This window comes from Dromaius novaehollandiae, chromosome 13 (assembly GCF_036370855.1).
Source record: "Dromaius novaehollandiae isolate bDroNov1 chromosome 13, bDroNov1.hap1, whole genome shotgun sequence".
Lineage (NCBI taxonomy): Eukaryota > Metazoa > Chordata > Aves > Casuariiformes > Dromaiidae > Dromaius > Dromaius novaehollandiae.
Window position 1 is genome coordinate 2441604 of NC_088110.1, and position 15079 is coordinate 2456682.

Here is a 15079-nt window from a genome sequence, read left to right on the forward strand (position 1 = left end):
CCACAGGCGCCAGCCGCGCAGCGGGTCCCCATTGCAGGGACGCCCTCTGCGCCATGGGGTGGCCCCGGCGACCAGCACGGTGGCCCGGTAGCCCCTCCACAGTCCAGGGTGCAGGGTGGCTCTGGGGACCTGTGAGGTGGCCTGGTGTCCCCTCCATGGTTCGGAGTGCGGGGTGGCCCTGGGGACCAGAGGTGGCCTGGTGTCCCCTCCATGGTTCGGGGTGCGGGGTGGCCCTGGGGACCAGTGAGGTGGCCCAGCAGAGGGGGTGTCGCTGAATGGGAGAGTCCCTCTGTGTGTGTGTGTGTGTGTGTGTGTGTGTGTGTGTGTGCGTGCGTGTGTGCGTGTGTGCGTGTGTGCGCACGTGTGTCTGTGTATACGCGCACCCGCCCGCCCGCACGGCGTTGCCAGGAGACAGCGATGGCGGCGGCCCAGGCCCCGGCCCAGGACTCGGCCCAGGACCTGGAGACGCTGCCGCTGCCGCAGCTCCGGGCCCTGCTGCGGGACGCTGGGTACTGGCAGGCGGGGACCGGGCCGGGGGGGCCTCCTGGGACGGCGCCCCCCGCTCACGGGGGTGGGGGGGGCTGGGGCCCACCCGGGGTGCCGGGCCGGGGCTGCGCTGCCGACCCCCTCTCCGCGGCTCCTGCGAAGGCCCGACCTCCGCTGAAGGAGCTTTGCTGGAAGCAGCCTTGCTCCCGAGCCCCGGGCCGTGCAGCAGCCAGCTGCTGACAACTTTTTTTCCCTTTACCGGTCAGATGACTCCATCTGCCAGTGCAGGGAGGTGCAAAGCGGGGGGAGAAACCTCCTGGGGAGGAGAGGAGCCAGGGCGGCCGGCACAGCCAAATAACTTCCCGGGCCCGCGGGCAGCTTAGACGAGGCCAGTGGGGATAATCCTGGGTCTCCAGGAGCACCTCAGGACGGGTGAGCTGCGCACAGGGCCAAAATGCCGTGGGAGCCTGGTGGGTCACTGGGTTGGGGGTTTTTGGAAGGGGTCTCCTGACTCCGTGTGCCTCCGGACCGGGTCTGTGTGCCAGTCACAGCTGGCGGAAGCAGTGCCGGAGAAGAAAAGCTCTGACTGCCTTTTCTGTCTCCTGGTTTGGTGAGGGAGGACCTGGGGCCCTCATGCGCGTTTCGGGATGCCTGTTTTGCCCGAGATGGATCTGGCTGTGTCAGCGTTGCCTTCACCCTTTGGCTGCAGGCAGTGGTGACCCTGCGCTTAGCCCGGCTCTCAGCCCCGAGAAGCAAAGCGTGCCTAACCCTCGCCTCTTTGCAGCCATGCCAACGCCATGCTCAGAATCGAGACGGAAATGTTTGAAAAATGGTACCATAAGATGGAGCCGCAAAGCCTGTCTCTCCACCTGCTGTCGGACACGCGTGACTCCTCCCCGGAGGTGATGCAGGTACTGTTACAGAGTTAGGGCAGCAGCTGCGAGTTTTCAGATAATTGCATTTCCAGCGCTGCCTCCCAACAGGACTGCAAATTGCTGTTCCCCTTCCTTTTTCTGCCGTTCTCTCTTTGACCCCCCCATCTTAAAGCTTATGTGGCAGGAGGTTCGAGGGCAGCACTACACATAGATTGCAGCAGATCAGCTCCTCTTAGTGTCTCTCTCAGCTTGAAATGTGTCCCCAGCCATTTGAAGCAGAGTGAACAGAACAAGTCATGCTGCCAGTCAGGGAAGGTGTGCATCTCTCCCCTGACGCACATTATACTTAGACTTCACAGTGATAAACAACTTAACCTAGACACCTACTTGAAAAAAGATGCTGCTGGCCTAGGTATAAGAGTTTGGGCTCCCTTGCTGTTTCTGCATTCAGGCTGAAGGCCAGGCTGCCTTTTGATTTCTCCCCTTTCAGCTGATGTTGTTTCTTTCCTGTATGACAGCACTTTGTCCTCTTGAACAGCGAGTGCCAGGGAGATCTGGAAACACTTCACACACACACACCAATGAGTTCACCCCCACAGAGCTTATTTTGAAGTAGACGTTAAATAAATAGGGAGGCTGATGCAAAGAAAGCAGGAGACTTGCCCAAGGCCATGTCAGATCTGTGATAAGGATGCTTTGCCCCTCTTCTCTCTCTTGGGGAAGTTCCACGTAGACTGAGATCTATATGCGTTTGCATTCATTTACCGCTGTTGAATGCATGTTGCTCTGTCCCTTTTCACTGGAGCTTGTGATGAGCCCTGAACAGACTTTTGAGCACATTTTTGCCTCTTGGCCTGAACTTCACCTTTTCACCAGCAACTCAGTGAATAGAAGTTTAAGACCCTTTATGGTGGAGCTCCTTTCAGCCAGTATCTTGCACTAGATTTTAGCTGCTGCCTGAGTCCAAAGTAACCACTTTCTATTTTTTCCCAGACCGAGCCCTTGGGAACTTTACCTTTGGCCAAAAGGGAGCAGTCTCACTGCAAAGCAATGCCTGCCTTGTTGTGTCTCCAAACGGACTGTAATTGCTTCTGAGTGGTATTAGTTCTGGGAGCAAATTCCAGCCTACTCATGCTGCAGTGAGCTCAGTTCCTCAGTGAGTCTCACCCAGGCAGTTGTAGGAGATCTCATCTGTTCTACATGGAAAGTTGTAAATAATGTCCCTGTTAATTAGCTTCCTCACTACAAAGAGATGGTTTACCTGCCCATGTAAAGCCCTAGCATTGGCTTTAACCTGTAGCCCTGGATTTGCCTGTTGGATTGAATTGAAAGTGCTTGTGTAGGAGGGTTTTCTGGGTAGATGAGAGGACAGAGGGGGCAGCTCAGGTGTGGCCCTGCATTACCCCTGCTCTGGAGATGTCTCCTTGTCCTTCCTGTAAACTGGAATCCCTCCAACGTGTGACCCTAGGGATTATTATATTTTTGAATACATGAAAATACAGTAACAGTTGGCGAGTGATGGCTTCCTAATGGCATCTGCATTGTTCCTTGGTGGTTGCAGACACGTGGCAGGTACAAATCCAAGTCGCGTGGTCCAACGGACCATTTTGTAGGCCTGACAGTGGAGCAGAAATGTGAGCTGGTGGAGTGGGAGCTGGAAGAGACGAAGGATGAAATTCAGAGGCTGAAGGAGGACTCTGAGCAGACCCTGCAGGACCTCGAGGTATGTCTCTCCAGGGATGTTAGGATTACCGAGGTGTCAAACAATCTTGTTACTTTTCACACCTCTCTCAATAAGCCATCCCTCATGCCAGTGAGACAGACTTGTTTGGCAAAGGCTGTTCATAGCAGAGCACTGCTATGAGTAATCCTGAGTTGAGGGTGGGAGCCAGTACCTCACCTCACCCCTTCCTTGAGGGCAGACACACCAACAGAGAGGTTCCCAGTCTTTAAAGCTGCATTTTATTATATAGACACAAACTAATAAAAATAGACTAGAAGACTTTTAAAAAGAGAAGCTCAGCTCTGCTGTGTAAGATGGAAGAAATAGATGCTTGAAAGCAAAAATCTCCTTTTTGTCTGCTTCTTGAAGGTGTGTCCTTTTTGCCAGACATATTTTTCAATCTAACAGCTCTCAAGAGCTTCCTGGTTTGATTGGACTCTGTGCAGGGTCTGCCTTTCCACTGTCTTTGAGATTTGCTCAGGGTGTGCTCCAAGTTTCCCGCTCTGTGTTCCTGCTGCAGGCTCCTTGCTGCTGTATCTCCATCCCTGCCTGCCCTATGCTGTCTGCCAAGAGCTCCTCCTTGCCAAAATGATCAGGAGCTCCTGGGAAAGGAGAAACTTCCTCTTCTTTTGGTTGGGGCCACCTGATGCAGCATTCAGCAGACAGAACCAGGGAAGCAGACAGCCTGTCTCTCTTGTGTGGCCACAGGGCACATGCAGTGAACAAACAGTGCTACTTTTTTGTCTTTTGTAGTTTTAGTCAGACTAGCGATGTCTGTAGCTCAGGATAGATAAAGTGACAGGCCTTGAAATTCAGGCATGAGGGATATTTTTTCTTCTTTTGGGGTCAATGAAATAACAGTACTGTATAAGACTATTCTATGTGCCCCAAGCTACACAGTACGAAACTTAGTGCTCCCAGAGGAGAAATGTTAGTAACATTAGCAGAAAGTATGCCTGGTCCTTTCCAGTGTTCTCTCCCCCCAAAGCTTTCTGAATAAAGGAAGTTGGCACCTCTTGACTGCTATGTGACTTCATTTCTACAGGCAGTCATGGAAGAAGCAGATATTTGGTGGGCTGATATTAAGAAAGCCATCAGTGACTTTGAAAAAGACATCATCAGTATCATCTCCCAGAAGAAAGGGAGTATCGTAGCCTCTGAGAAGCTGCTGAGATACATGGAGGAGAAGAACCACCAGAGGGTCAGTGCAGCAGGGCAATTTTTGAACCTGGCCTGTCATCTGAAAAGTATGTCATTTATGCAAAATCCTAGTTCCTGTACTCAGATACGGCCTGCATAAAATTTTCAGACCTATCTTAGCCAGTCAGTTTGGACAACCCTTGTCACACTTATCAGCCAGTGACTAGTTTGGGTGCTCATCAGATTGGTGAGCTGCAGCACAGCTGTGGGTAGAGATCGTATAGGGCTCAGCCCTCCAACTCAGTGGAGCTTGGGAAACTGCACAGCCAGTGTTCCCACGTCTGGGGCACGCTGATGCTGAGCAGTATTTCTCACTGAGAGAAGGGCTCCTTTCTCAGCCAGAGCTGAAGCAGTGTGAAGGCTGCATGAGATGAACAGGAGCCGCGCAATAAGGAGAGGGGTCCAGGTGTTCTTTCTGATCCCAGACTCTGCTGTTCCACTATAATCTGCTGTCTTTCTCTAGGATCTGATGAAAGAAAAGTTGCGTTTGAAAAATGATTCACTCAAGAGTTACAAGAAAAAGCTGCAGCAACAGCTCAGGCAGGTGCGTGTGGCAGTTGAGGAGAAGCTGGGACTATACAGCCCCTTTAAGAGCAGAGGGGTACAGCCTGGTGCAGAGATGTATGGCCTGCCTTGTGCAGAGATGCATGGCCCTCTTCCTCCTCTTTGTTCTCCTTCCTTTGCTTCCAGCCTTGCTGCCTTTGCCAAAGGGCGCTGTCATCTGTCAGGAAAGGTTCAGACCTGCAACATCTCTGCATGCATGAGCTGAGACCAGAAGTCTCATAGGGTGGAATCTGGCCGATCTCTGTGCCCTGGAAAAGTTCTGTGATGAATCAGTGCAATTCCCTGTGGAAGGGCTGCTGGCATGGCTAAAGCCTGACCAATGGGAATATGCCTATATTGCTTGGATCCACTAAGCTAAGACACAGAGTACGTGGGGAGCAGCATGCTGTGTCTCACATTTCTCCCTAAGCCCCAGGTTTGCAGCCAGGCTGAAGTCTGTTCATTAAGTCTGCTTTCACCACAGAGCAAAGCCCTCTTATTTGGGATTTAACTGTGGTCAGTAATCTGTAGCCGTGCTTCCTTGGGGTTTGCAGAAAGAGCAGATGGGAGAGACGCTCCGTGAGGTCCGTTTCGAGCAGCTGCAGATTAGACACATGCAGTACCAGGAGAAGATTGATGAGAAGAATAAGGAGCTGCTGCAGCTAAAACTGACCTCAGGAAAGACTGTCCAGGTCCTCCACTTCTATAAAGTGAGTGGAGCTCTCAGCACCTCCATTTTCCCTTTCTTCAGTTTCTAAGAGTCAGACAGGAGCTCAGTAACAGCTCTTGAATGCTTCACTTTCTCAGTCAAAGGATGCCGAAGAGCACTCTGCCCTTCCACTGATTTAACTGTTCAGTTGGGAGGTTTGCTTGACACACCGTGGAGTCCCACATCCCTCTCTTAGCAGTGGTGTCCTCATTCACGTTTGACTGCAGGTCGATGACAGGGCTCATGCTCTGCAACATGGCTATTTTACATCCCAGGGAAAATTCTGGTTGGAAAGAGCTTTGGTGCTGACCTGCACAGGAAAAGCCCTTTTTATGTAACCTGTGACATTTGAAAGGATGTCATGAGCTGCAGCTATGCTTCTAAGGCTCTGATTATATCAGTTAAAGTGCTTCTCAGCTGGGAGTATTTGCTTCTCCAGGAAGAAACCTTCTGTTTGAATCAGTCCTAAACCTAGGCTGCTGTGCTATGGACTGTGCTGCAGTGTAACATAGAGGACGTAACTGCTAGGTCGCTTGAAGTAGTAGCTGTGGTAATTGGGTCAACACCCCCTCCCCCACACCCCACTCTATGCCCAAAGATTTTAACAGCTTTTGCTCTTTTCTCTGTGTCCTGGCCATAGTTTGATTCCAGCTTCCTGCCTCAGCAGTGACCGCGCTGCTCTGGATGGGGAAGTGATTGCTGCCCAGCAAGATATATACCTTACCTGTGGATAAACAGAAGGGAGAGATTTTCCAAGGGGACATGGCTAGTCAGATGCCCAACTCTACCTGCAGTGATTGGAGCAGGGTTCCTGCACCATCAGCTGACATAAAGCCTGAGGAGGGCTTGTGCTTAGCAAGCAAAGGGGTGGTTTCACAGCTACCTGAAAGCTGTGGTTGTGCTTGTTGACACTATCCTGCTCTTGTATTCCAGAGGAAGCTGCAGAATGCTATGGAAACATCGGTGTGCCTGATGAAAGACATCTCCCAGAGGAAGGAACTGCTGCAGAAAATTGAAAGAGAAGCCATTCTGGTGGAGGAGGTAAAGGGGATCTGTTCTAGGGTTTGGGAATCCCTGGGAGTTCACTTGACGGGACCCTTTTAAGGTATTTTTTGTGGTACGTTGAATACCAATCTCCATTTGAGGCACTGCAGTGAGTTGGATAACTGCCTACCTTCACGGATCTGAGAGTAAGTCCTGGAGCTTCTGCTTACGCCAGTGAGAGTCAGCAAGTTTGCAGAACAGGGCCCTTTGTGGATTTTGGCCTCGGCTCCATAGGTATCAGCCATTGGTTTCTTGAAATGTCGTTTCCTCGAACTCTTCATCAACAGTGTGCTCTCCAGTGAGAAGTGGCACCACTGTCATACCAGTCTGGAGACACACATCCTAGCTGGGACACCACAGCTTTGGGCAGTGGGTTCAAAGGGCTCCCTAGCAGCTATGGCTGCCAGGTCCTGAGGCACTGGTAGATGCATCAGACTGTCCCTCCCAATTACACAGCCAGTGCTGGGGGTTTAGTTTATCCTGATAGCCTGCTTCTCTGGAGGACAGGCCACCAGCTGGCAGAAGAATGTTTCTGTGGGATTTCATTGCCCTCTGTCCCTTTTCCTCTTCTAGGAACGAGCCAAAGCTGAGAGCCTGAATAAGAAGCTACGGAGGCAGCTCTCAGATTACAGAGTTCCCCCTGTTCTGAGGTACGTGCATGAGAAGATGGCCGTTACTGACCTCAAACACAGTCTCAAGGCTTGGGAGAGGAAGGTGGCAATCGCTGAGGTGAGTGAGACAGGGCTGGGTGTGTGTGGGCCTGCGGTCGTGCAGAGCTGGGTGTTGGATCCCAGTGGGGCCACATCTGTGCCTGCCCACCTGCAGACACCCTAGGGACTGAGGTGGTTGCACTCTACCCACCAGGAAGCACGAGTGAGAGATCTTGAGCTGTGGTTTCACTGATGTATAATAGAGCTGGAGGCGCTTCCTGTTTACAAAGCAACAATCGCTTCCTACTCCAAGGGCAGAGGCTGAAATTTTAACAATTGGACTCAGAAGGGAAGCCAGGGCAAGGACACAGTTTGTAATTTGACAGGAAGCAACATTAGGCTTTTGCTATACTGAAACCTGTAATGTGTGTAAGGAGAAGGGGATGTGCAGGGGCTGATACATTTCTAGCTCTGCATATGTAACCTGCATGGGCCTTTTCCGCCACCTCAGTTAATTGCTGATAATTGATGGCTTCCCAGCATTTGTAGTTCTCTTCGATGATCTCAAAGTATTTCACAAACATTCTTAATCTTTGTAATGTATTTTCAAAGCCTAGAGATAGCAGGACCTATCCATATCCCCGCCCAGTTCAGGATGTCTGTGTACCTAGTGTTGTGCAGAGAGAAGTCGCTAGGGCAAAGCCAGCTCCTGGGACGGATAGTGTTGTTCTGTGCCTCAATGTCCTGCTTGTCAGTGAAAGGAAATGGGCTTATCTGTGGCTGAGATTGGAAAGATTTTGGGCTGGTGTCCATCTTAGCCCCACAATACACTGGTCCATGACTGAAAGGGCTTGTGTGTGTTAGGATCCAGCCTATCACAGAGGTCAGAGCTGTGTGAATTTGGGCTTCCAACCATCGGAGCAAGTGCTGTGAGTTCAAAAACATGGGTCTGACTGTGGCTACCCCAGTGCTTGCAGGGAGCTTGGCCACAGGACTGTTGTTGCAGATCCCTTCTTACCCAGCTGCTCCCCTTGCATCTAACATATCTGCCTGGCAGAGCCGCAAAACCTGGGCACTGACTTATGCACTGCCCATATGGCAGTGCCAAGTCCCGTGAGCCTCTGGGTGCTTGAGAACAGAAAAGCAAAAGAAGGACCCTGTTGTCATCCCTGGAGTAACAGGAATGGTACCATTCAGCTGCATCTTGTTGTCTTCAGCCAACCCCTCCATAGCAGAACATGTTGAACACCCCTACCGCTGTGCAAGTGACTGTGGGTTTCCACACACTGCCGTTTTGCAGGGTCTGCAGGCTTCCCATAGCATTCAGAGGAGAGAATGAAGTTGCATTAAAACTGCAGGAGCTCCTGTCAGTGTGCTGTAGTGAGCACCGATCTCAGATAGGAGCACAGGGGAGTGAAGGGACATGGAATATAGCAGTTCAGGCCAGGCTAGATTCCTACCTAGAAGCTTCCTCTGCATCATATTACTTCTGTCTGAACATGTTAAGGCCCTTCTGCTTTCTTCTCTTGCAGATGTCCTTGCAAAGCTACCGCAGAGCATGGAACCGAGTCAAGATGACTAGTAACCAGTGCTAGACTGGTCTGACGCTGCAAGACAGGCAGTGGAAGCTGCAGGAAGAGCCCACCCTGTCGCGGAGTTTGCTGTCAAGTGGGTAAATGTAACATGCTGCCAGCTGCAATGAGATGAAACCATTTGTGCATGAAATGATAAAGAAACCCATAGCTCTGTTGTGAGGCCATCTCTTGTGTCAAGTCCCAACATATGCCAGCTGCCATCAGGCACTATTGCCTGGCCTCTTTGCAGGCCCTGCTAGGTCAAAGTCAGCTGTGCTCTGGATGCTCCCTCCCTCCCTCTCTCTATCACTACAAGCAGCTATTCTCTGGTCATCAAATCTGACATGTTTACAGGAGCTGTCCTTTCTCTCTGGGCCAGCCCTGGTGATCACTTAATGCAGGAGGAACCAGAAGAGATTCTTTGGAGGACTTTAGAGTTTAATAGCTCAGAGCATGCTCCCGCAGTAGAGGAGGGCAGAGCAGTGTGAGTATAGAGGGCAGGTCATTTCAACATGACGTGTGTGAACCAAGAAGGCTTTTCAATTGCACAAGGAAGCCTCATGTAAAATAACATATAAAATAACAAAACAGCAAGAGAGGAACAGCAATCATTTCCCCAAGCACCTGGGGCTGGTATGAATGTCCATTGGAGATGGGAAGTTTTTCTCCCCTGTAGCAGTCATAGTGCTCTGGTCCTTTGTGGGTTCTGGCCCTGCCTGGCCCATCCTCAGATGAGTTCAGGTGAGTCTTTTCCTGCTTGAGGTTGGAACCATCTTCCTGAAATACTCTCACTACTGATTTGAAAGCCTCTTCCCAGTCTTCAGGTAGAGCCTGCAGAACAGCTCTCGCTCTGACCAGTGTGGGGAACACAGGGGCTCCTGCCCTTTCTGTGGTGGCCAAGATCCAGTCGCTGTAGTAGGACACTATCGTGTACAGGAATGGCCCATAGCATCTCACGCCACCTTCACTGAGCACTCCTTTCAGGACCCATTTCTCAGTACCCTTAATCTGGCACATGACGGGGTTGCCTGGGTCGCCCTTTGAGAGACAAAAAGCAGGGTTATATCACCACAGCCCAATTTCTCTCCTGCCATTGTTCTTGCACCTGGAGGACTTCACCGGAGTTAAAGAAGGGCAAGTCACATCAGTTCCTTCCTTTATCATCGCTGACAGCAAGCACCACTGATTGAGGGACTGGCTGGCTTTGGGCATCCCTGGGTGCCCCAGATGAAGCAACCAGACTCTTGGGGAATCCACAAGCCCCCAGCCGTCAGCCTAGCCCCATGCCTGACCTCTCTGTACATGCCACAAGGAATCCTGTCTGTTTGCCTTCCAAGGATCAAGCGAGATGCTCCCTGGCACTGGCCATGTCAAAGGGCCCTTGGAGATAAGCCACGTGGCCTTGGTGGCGAGAGAGGCTCAGAGACCAGAGCAGCACCCTGCAGCCTACAGGGAGATGGTTTTCCCACAGCCTGCAGGGAGACGGATGTCGCACATTTAGGCACAGTCTCCCACGCCTGCTATTTGCAAGCTGTGCTGAAGGGATCTTTTCCTGTAGGGATTGCGCAGAAGAGACCCAACAAGTGTTTTGGCTGTTCTCCCAGCCTTGAGTCAGAGCTGTGCAGAATGAGGAAGAACAGGGGAAGAAGTGGTTTGGCTAGATGTCCACCCAGTTTGGGTCGGCGCTGCATGTCCCTTACCAAACAGCCTGTCACATTATCGGAGTCCCTGTGGCTGCAGCACTCGGTTGTAGTGATCCTTTTCAGTGGGCAGGGATCCACATCCACCACGGTGATCATCCTCAGAAAGCCACCGCAGCACTTCCCCCTGTCTGGCCAAGAGACCCCAATCAGCCCTTTGCCCTGGGCAGCCCCTCACCTCCAGAAAACAGGAATGGGCAACTGGCTGGTGTTTCTTCTTCCCGATACACATGGAGCAAAGAGGAGCTCTGTCCCCTTCCCTCCCATCAGGGTTGCTGGAGGAAGGGGCGGAGAGGCGGCTATCCACCCTGTTGGGTGGGAGCTCTGCTTGCTGCAGGACCAGGGGGGTTACCTGCTGTGGGCTGGAGCCAGCCTGAGACCCAGCAGTTCATGAGGTCCGACTTAGAAAGGCTCCTCTGGGGGAAGCAGATGGGCTGAACGGTGTCGTTGAACTCTAGCGGGGTGGCTGTCCTGAGCAGAGCTATGTTATTGTAGAGCATGATCTTGTCGAAGTCCTCATGGGGGATGATGGAGCTGATCCAGTACTGGGGCTGATCCTCCCATCGTCTCTTCATGTCACTTAGCCCAACCACGGCCATCACCTGCTGCCTGCAGAGGTGGCCAGGAGGGGAGGCAAAGGCTACAGCTCACCTGTCTTTGTGGATCATGGTAGAGGGATGACCAGCAACTGCTGACTGGAGCAGTGTTTCTGCAGAGTGATGCCACAGGCTTGGATATATTGCATGAAGCAGGGCCTGAGGGCATGGGGAGGATTTGGGGCACTGGTCTGGGTGAGGGAGCCAGCTTTGGCACTGGCTGTGTTGATGCCATATGGCTGGAGCAGGCCCTAGTGTGACAGTCCTGTCCCTGTGCCCAGGGCCCAGGTGACCTCCCAGAGGGGGGTACCCGGCACATTCCTGACAGCCCTTTTTCAGCTCCTCTCCTAGCCACTGGAGAGGGGAACGATTTTTTGGGGGGGGGGGGGAGGGGAGTGGGAATCATGAGCCCTGTGCACAGGAGGGATGTGGGACCCCCAAGCGCTTGGGGACCACTTGCAGCTGCTTTCTCTGTCACCTTCAGGGAAGGGACACACTAGGCCTTGGATGGGCAGTCGTCTGGCAGCCTTGTTTGTGGAGGAGGCAGCCAAGGAGGAACTGCTAGGGGAGGCTTTTCCTTGCCTCGGCTGGAAGTAATGGAAAGGAGAGCAGGCGAAACAGGGAGGGCTGCTCCCAAACCACCTACAAAAAGACCTGCTGATGGACCTAGCAAAGCAGGAGCTGGGGAGATCCTGGATGGAAGAAAAAGCCTGGTTCAAACTGTGCCCTGGCTCCGATTTCAGGGCAGTTCTTCCAGCTGCTGCCTTCTTTGCAGTGGCAAACCCTTCCTGAGTAGAGGTGGTTTTATCCCCTGCAAATCCCTGAGCCTTGCCTGGGAGGGGTGCAGATCCCCTTAGCCTCTGGAGCGGGGTGCCAGGGCACAGACCTGCTCTGCAGCCAGGACGCAGCGCTGAGGAGCCAGTGCTTGCTCAGGATGGAGCCGAAGGCCAGATGGTTGTGCTGTGGGTCCTGGAGTGCCACCACCCACGGGAACTGGGCCACAGCAGCAAACTCCTGCGTTGATCTCGAGGGGGACCTGGTGGCCTGGATCCCACAGGCTGCAGCGCAAATGCGGGGCAAGTTGCTGGGTGTGCATGGTCCTGCACCTCTCCTGATGTCACCTCTCTTCACTCTGATTCCCTCTTGTCCTCTAGGCTGCCTCTACTTCCCCCTCTCTCTGCACGACTCCTTTTTCATTTCCCTTCCTCTCTCCTCCTTGGCAGTGGCAAGCTGCGGAGACACACGCCGGTCCCTCCAGCAGCTCCATCCACCTGGCCATGGCTGTCCCAAATGCTGACCCTGCCCGTGACTGATGCCAGCAGCACCCGCACTCAGTCACCAGTGGGGCCGATCCGATGGCACAGCTTGAAGTACACAAGGATCAGATCATGCTGCTTCACTCACCTGCCACGGCCGACTGGGACAGACACAGCAACACGAGGCCTCGCATGGCCCCAGCCCGGCAAGGAGCTGGGGCCATGTGGACAGGGCCCCTCTTCCCTCCCCATCCGCCGGGAGAGGGGGAGACGGTGCTCCGGGTGCCTGGCCGCAGCCTGCCCCCAGGGGCTCTTCGTGCCCCTGCTGAGGATGCAAGGCCGTTTCCCATCTCCAGCACTCGGGCCCTGCACCCAGGCACTGGCTGGGGCCGGGCAGCAGGCGGGGAGCTGGGGAGGCCCTTTTGCAGCTCCTCGGCTCCCAGCCCTTCTCCCTGGCCCTCATCCTGCTGAGCTCTGCCTGCTCCATCACCACCCTGCCAGGCTCCGGCCTGCTCCACGTCCCCCCCCTGCTCGGTGCCCCAACGCCTCTCCATGGCTGTGCCAAGCAGCATCTCGCCAGCCGATGGCTGCCAAGGCCCCGCTCCCGGAGGCAGCAGAACATGGGCACAATCCGCTCTGTTAGCTCAGCGTCGCCACGGCAGCTCGCGGGACCCGGCAGCCTGCCGATGGGAGGCCGGGCAGCAGCGGTGGTCCACAGCTTGCTTTGCAGGTTCAGAGGGGGAGAGATTCCCTGAAAGCTGCTGCAGGGGGGGAAGACATGGCGATGCTGGGAGCAGAGGGGTCAGATGCTGGGATCGCCACCTGTGTGGAAGGGGGAATCTCCCTGAGGCGCAAGTGCCCCGAGAAGGTGCCTGGCAGAGGCTCTCATGGTGCATGTGTGTGTGCACGAAAGCGATCTTTGATCCCCAGCTCCTGCCCCAGGGGTGCAGCTAGGTGGTGTCTCCCAAGGAGAGCTCATCCTGCCTGGGAGCTTCCTCGCAGCACGGCCACCCATCGGGGCCTCTGGCCACACTGGTCCGGCCCGCAGGGAGAGGCAAGGGCAGCGAGAGCGGGAGGGAGCCCCGGTGCTGTGGAAGGGGGTTTATGATGGACTCCAAAATGCTGAGGGAGTTTAGGGAAGCTGCAGGGCAGCAGGAGCTGGTGTAGGGACACAGCCAGGCTACAGCGGCCAGGCGCTCCCGTGAGCGTGCGCGCCCAGGCTGCAGCACAGCAAGGGTGGCAGGCAGTGTACTGGTGAGGATGGGAAATCCCTTCCCGGCTCCTGAGAAGCCAGACTTTGGAGAGCAGGATGGAGAAGGTGGGGAGATGTGAGGGACACGCAAGCTCCTCCCTTCTGTAGAGGAAGATAAAACCATTAAGGAAGAGAAATGACGATAGCGCTTGTAGGCATTAATTAATGACCACGGGACCCTTGATGAAAGGAGCTTGGGAAGGAGGAGCCAAGAGAGGAAAGAAAGCAAAGGCACTGGGCCCAGGAAAACACAAAGAAGCAAGGCATGTCCTCCTCACCTGCCTCGGCAAAGGCAGCTCCAGAGCAGCCAGCAAGAGCCCTCTCCATGGCAGGGGGCTCCCCGAGGGCTGACGTGTAGGTTATCCACGGGCATCTTTTCTCCCCAGCAAGGCACATAGCGGCTGTGGGTATGCACACCCAGGCCACTGCTTTGGATGCACTTTGCAATACTGGGGACAAGCATGGCCAAATGGAAGAACAATGATGCTGGGAGAAGGCTACACAACATGCATGGGGGAAATTACAGCTCCAAAAGCTTGTTTAACCTTCATGTAGATGGGGCAGTGTCAGCTGAACTGATTTCTTCTCTGTCTTTGAATATACATTTCCTGCATGCAGAATTAGCTGGGGGCAGGGTCTATGCTGTGTCCTGCTTGGGGCAGGAGCCCTCCAGGGAAGCCTTACAAAGGGAACGGTTGTTTTCCTCTCCCTGGCTATAGTTGGTCCTGCATGTAAGAAATTCAGCATTCTCCACTCTGTTAGTGCTTATCTGCCCCACTGATAAGGGCCTTTCGTGTGTATTATCCCTGGCCCTTGTGATGTTGTGTTTGAAATGCCTTGGAAATCAGCTGGGAGGCAGCTGATGATCCACAGGCCCATTTGCAGCCCATTTGTGCCAAAAAGGACCACTTAATCTGCAAGAGATGAGAAAAATATTTTTAAGAAGTGATTTTCACCCTGCATTCCCCGAGAGGGGTGCTGCTGTGGGTCTGGTCTTCAGGCGCCAGCAGGGTTATTCCAGCATGACGCCGGTGCCACTGCAAGCAGAATTTTTCCAAAGATCACACTTGTACCCGGTGCTGACACCAACTGAGCCTAAAGTTCTTGGCAGCCACTCCACTGACCCATCGATGCCCTCTCCCGACTTGCTGTGAGAGTGGCTTGAGTTATTTGGCGTTATTTGGATCTGCAGGGATCAAAGCCAACCTGCCTGAGACCACTACAGGAACCAAGACCAGTCCCTCTGGAAGCACAGCCCACACGGTTCTGGTCCAGGGTCCACCGCGTCGGCCGGGCTGGGGACACCGGTTCCTTCTAGCTTTTCAGATCTCTGCGTAGGTCTGCCAAAGAAGCACAATTCCTGCAGCAGTCCCCACGGGCAGCGCTAGACCCTTGCCCAGACCCACTTGAGCATCTTCCTTCACCCAAGGACCAGCCACCTCCTTGTTGCTGCTGCTGGGAGATGGGCACC

General features: G+C 53.8%; 2 protein-coding genes across 5 annotated transcripts; one reads left to right on the forward strand and one right to left on the reverse strand.

Annotated features, from left to right (window-relative positions):
* The first annotated feature begins 359 nt into the window (after positions 1-359).
* Positions 360-8979, forward strand: CFAP263 (cilia and flagella associated protein 263). 4 transcript variants are annotated; one of them, XM_026104009.2, is made up of 9 exons: positions 360-509; positions 1271-1397; positions 2923-3084; positions 4130-4285; positions 4748-4828; positions 5382-5537; positions 6470-6577; positions 7154-7309; positions 8763-8979. In XM_026104009.2, the coding sequence occupies exons 1-9, from the start codon at positions 418-420 to the stop codon at positions 8823-8825; spliced, it is 1101 nt and encodes a 366-aa protein (XP_025959794.2). In that variant the 5' UTR covers positions 360-417; the 3' UTR covers positions 8826-8979. The 4 variants fall into 4 exon arrangements, with proteins under 4 accessions (XP_025959794.2, XP_064375461.1, XP_064375463.1 ...); XM_064519391.1 differs by having other exon boundaries at positions 7154-7230; XM_064519392.1 differs by lacking the exon at positions 360-509 and adding an exon at positions 795-918.
* A 383-nt stretch (positions 8980-9362) lies between these two features.
* PRSS54 (serine protease 54) lies at positions 9363-12550 on the reverse strand. Its single transcript, XM_026104060.2, has 5 exons — positions 12505-12550; positions 11987-12158; positions 10857-11113; positions 10505-10635; positions 9363-9842 (listed from the first exon to the last, which is right to left on the reverse strand). Exons 1-5 carry the CDS (start codon positions 12548-12550, stop codon positions 9363-9365), a joined length of 1086 nt encoding a protein of 361 aa, XP_025959845.2.
* Between the last annotated feature and the right edge of the window lie 2529 nt (positions 12551-15079).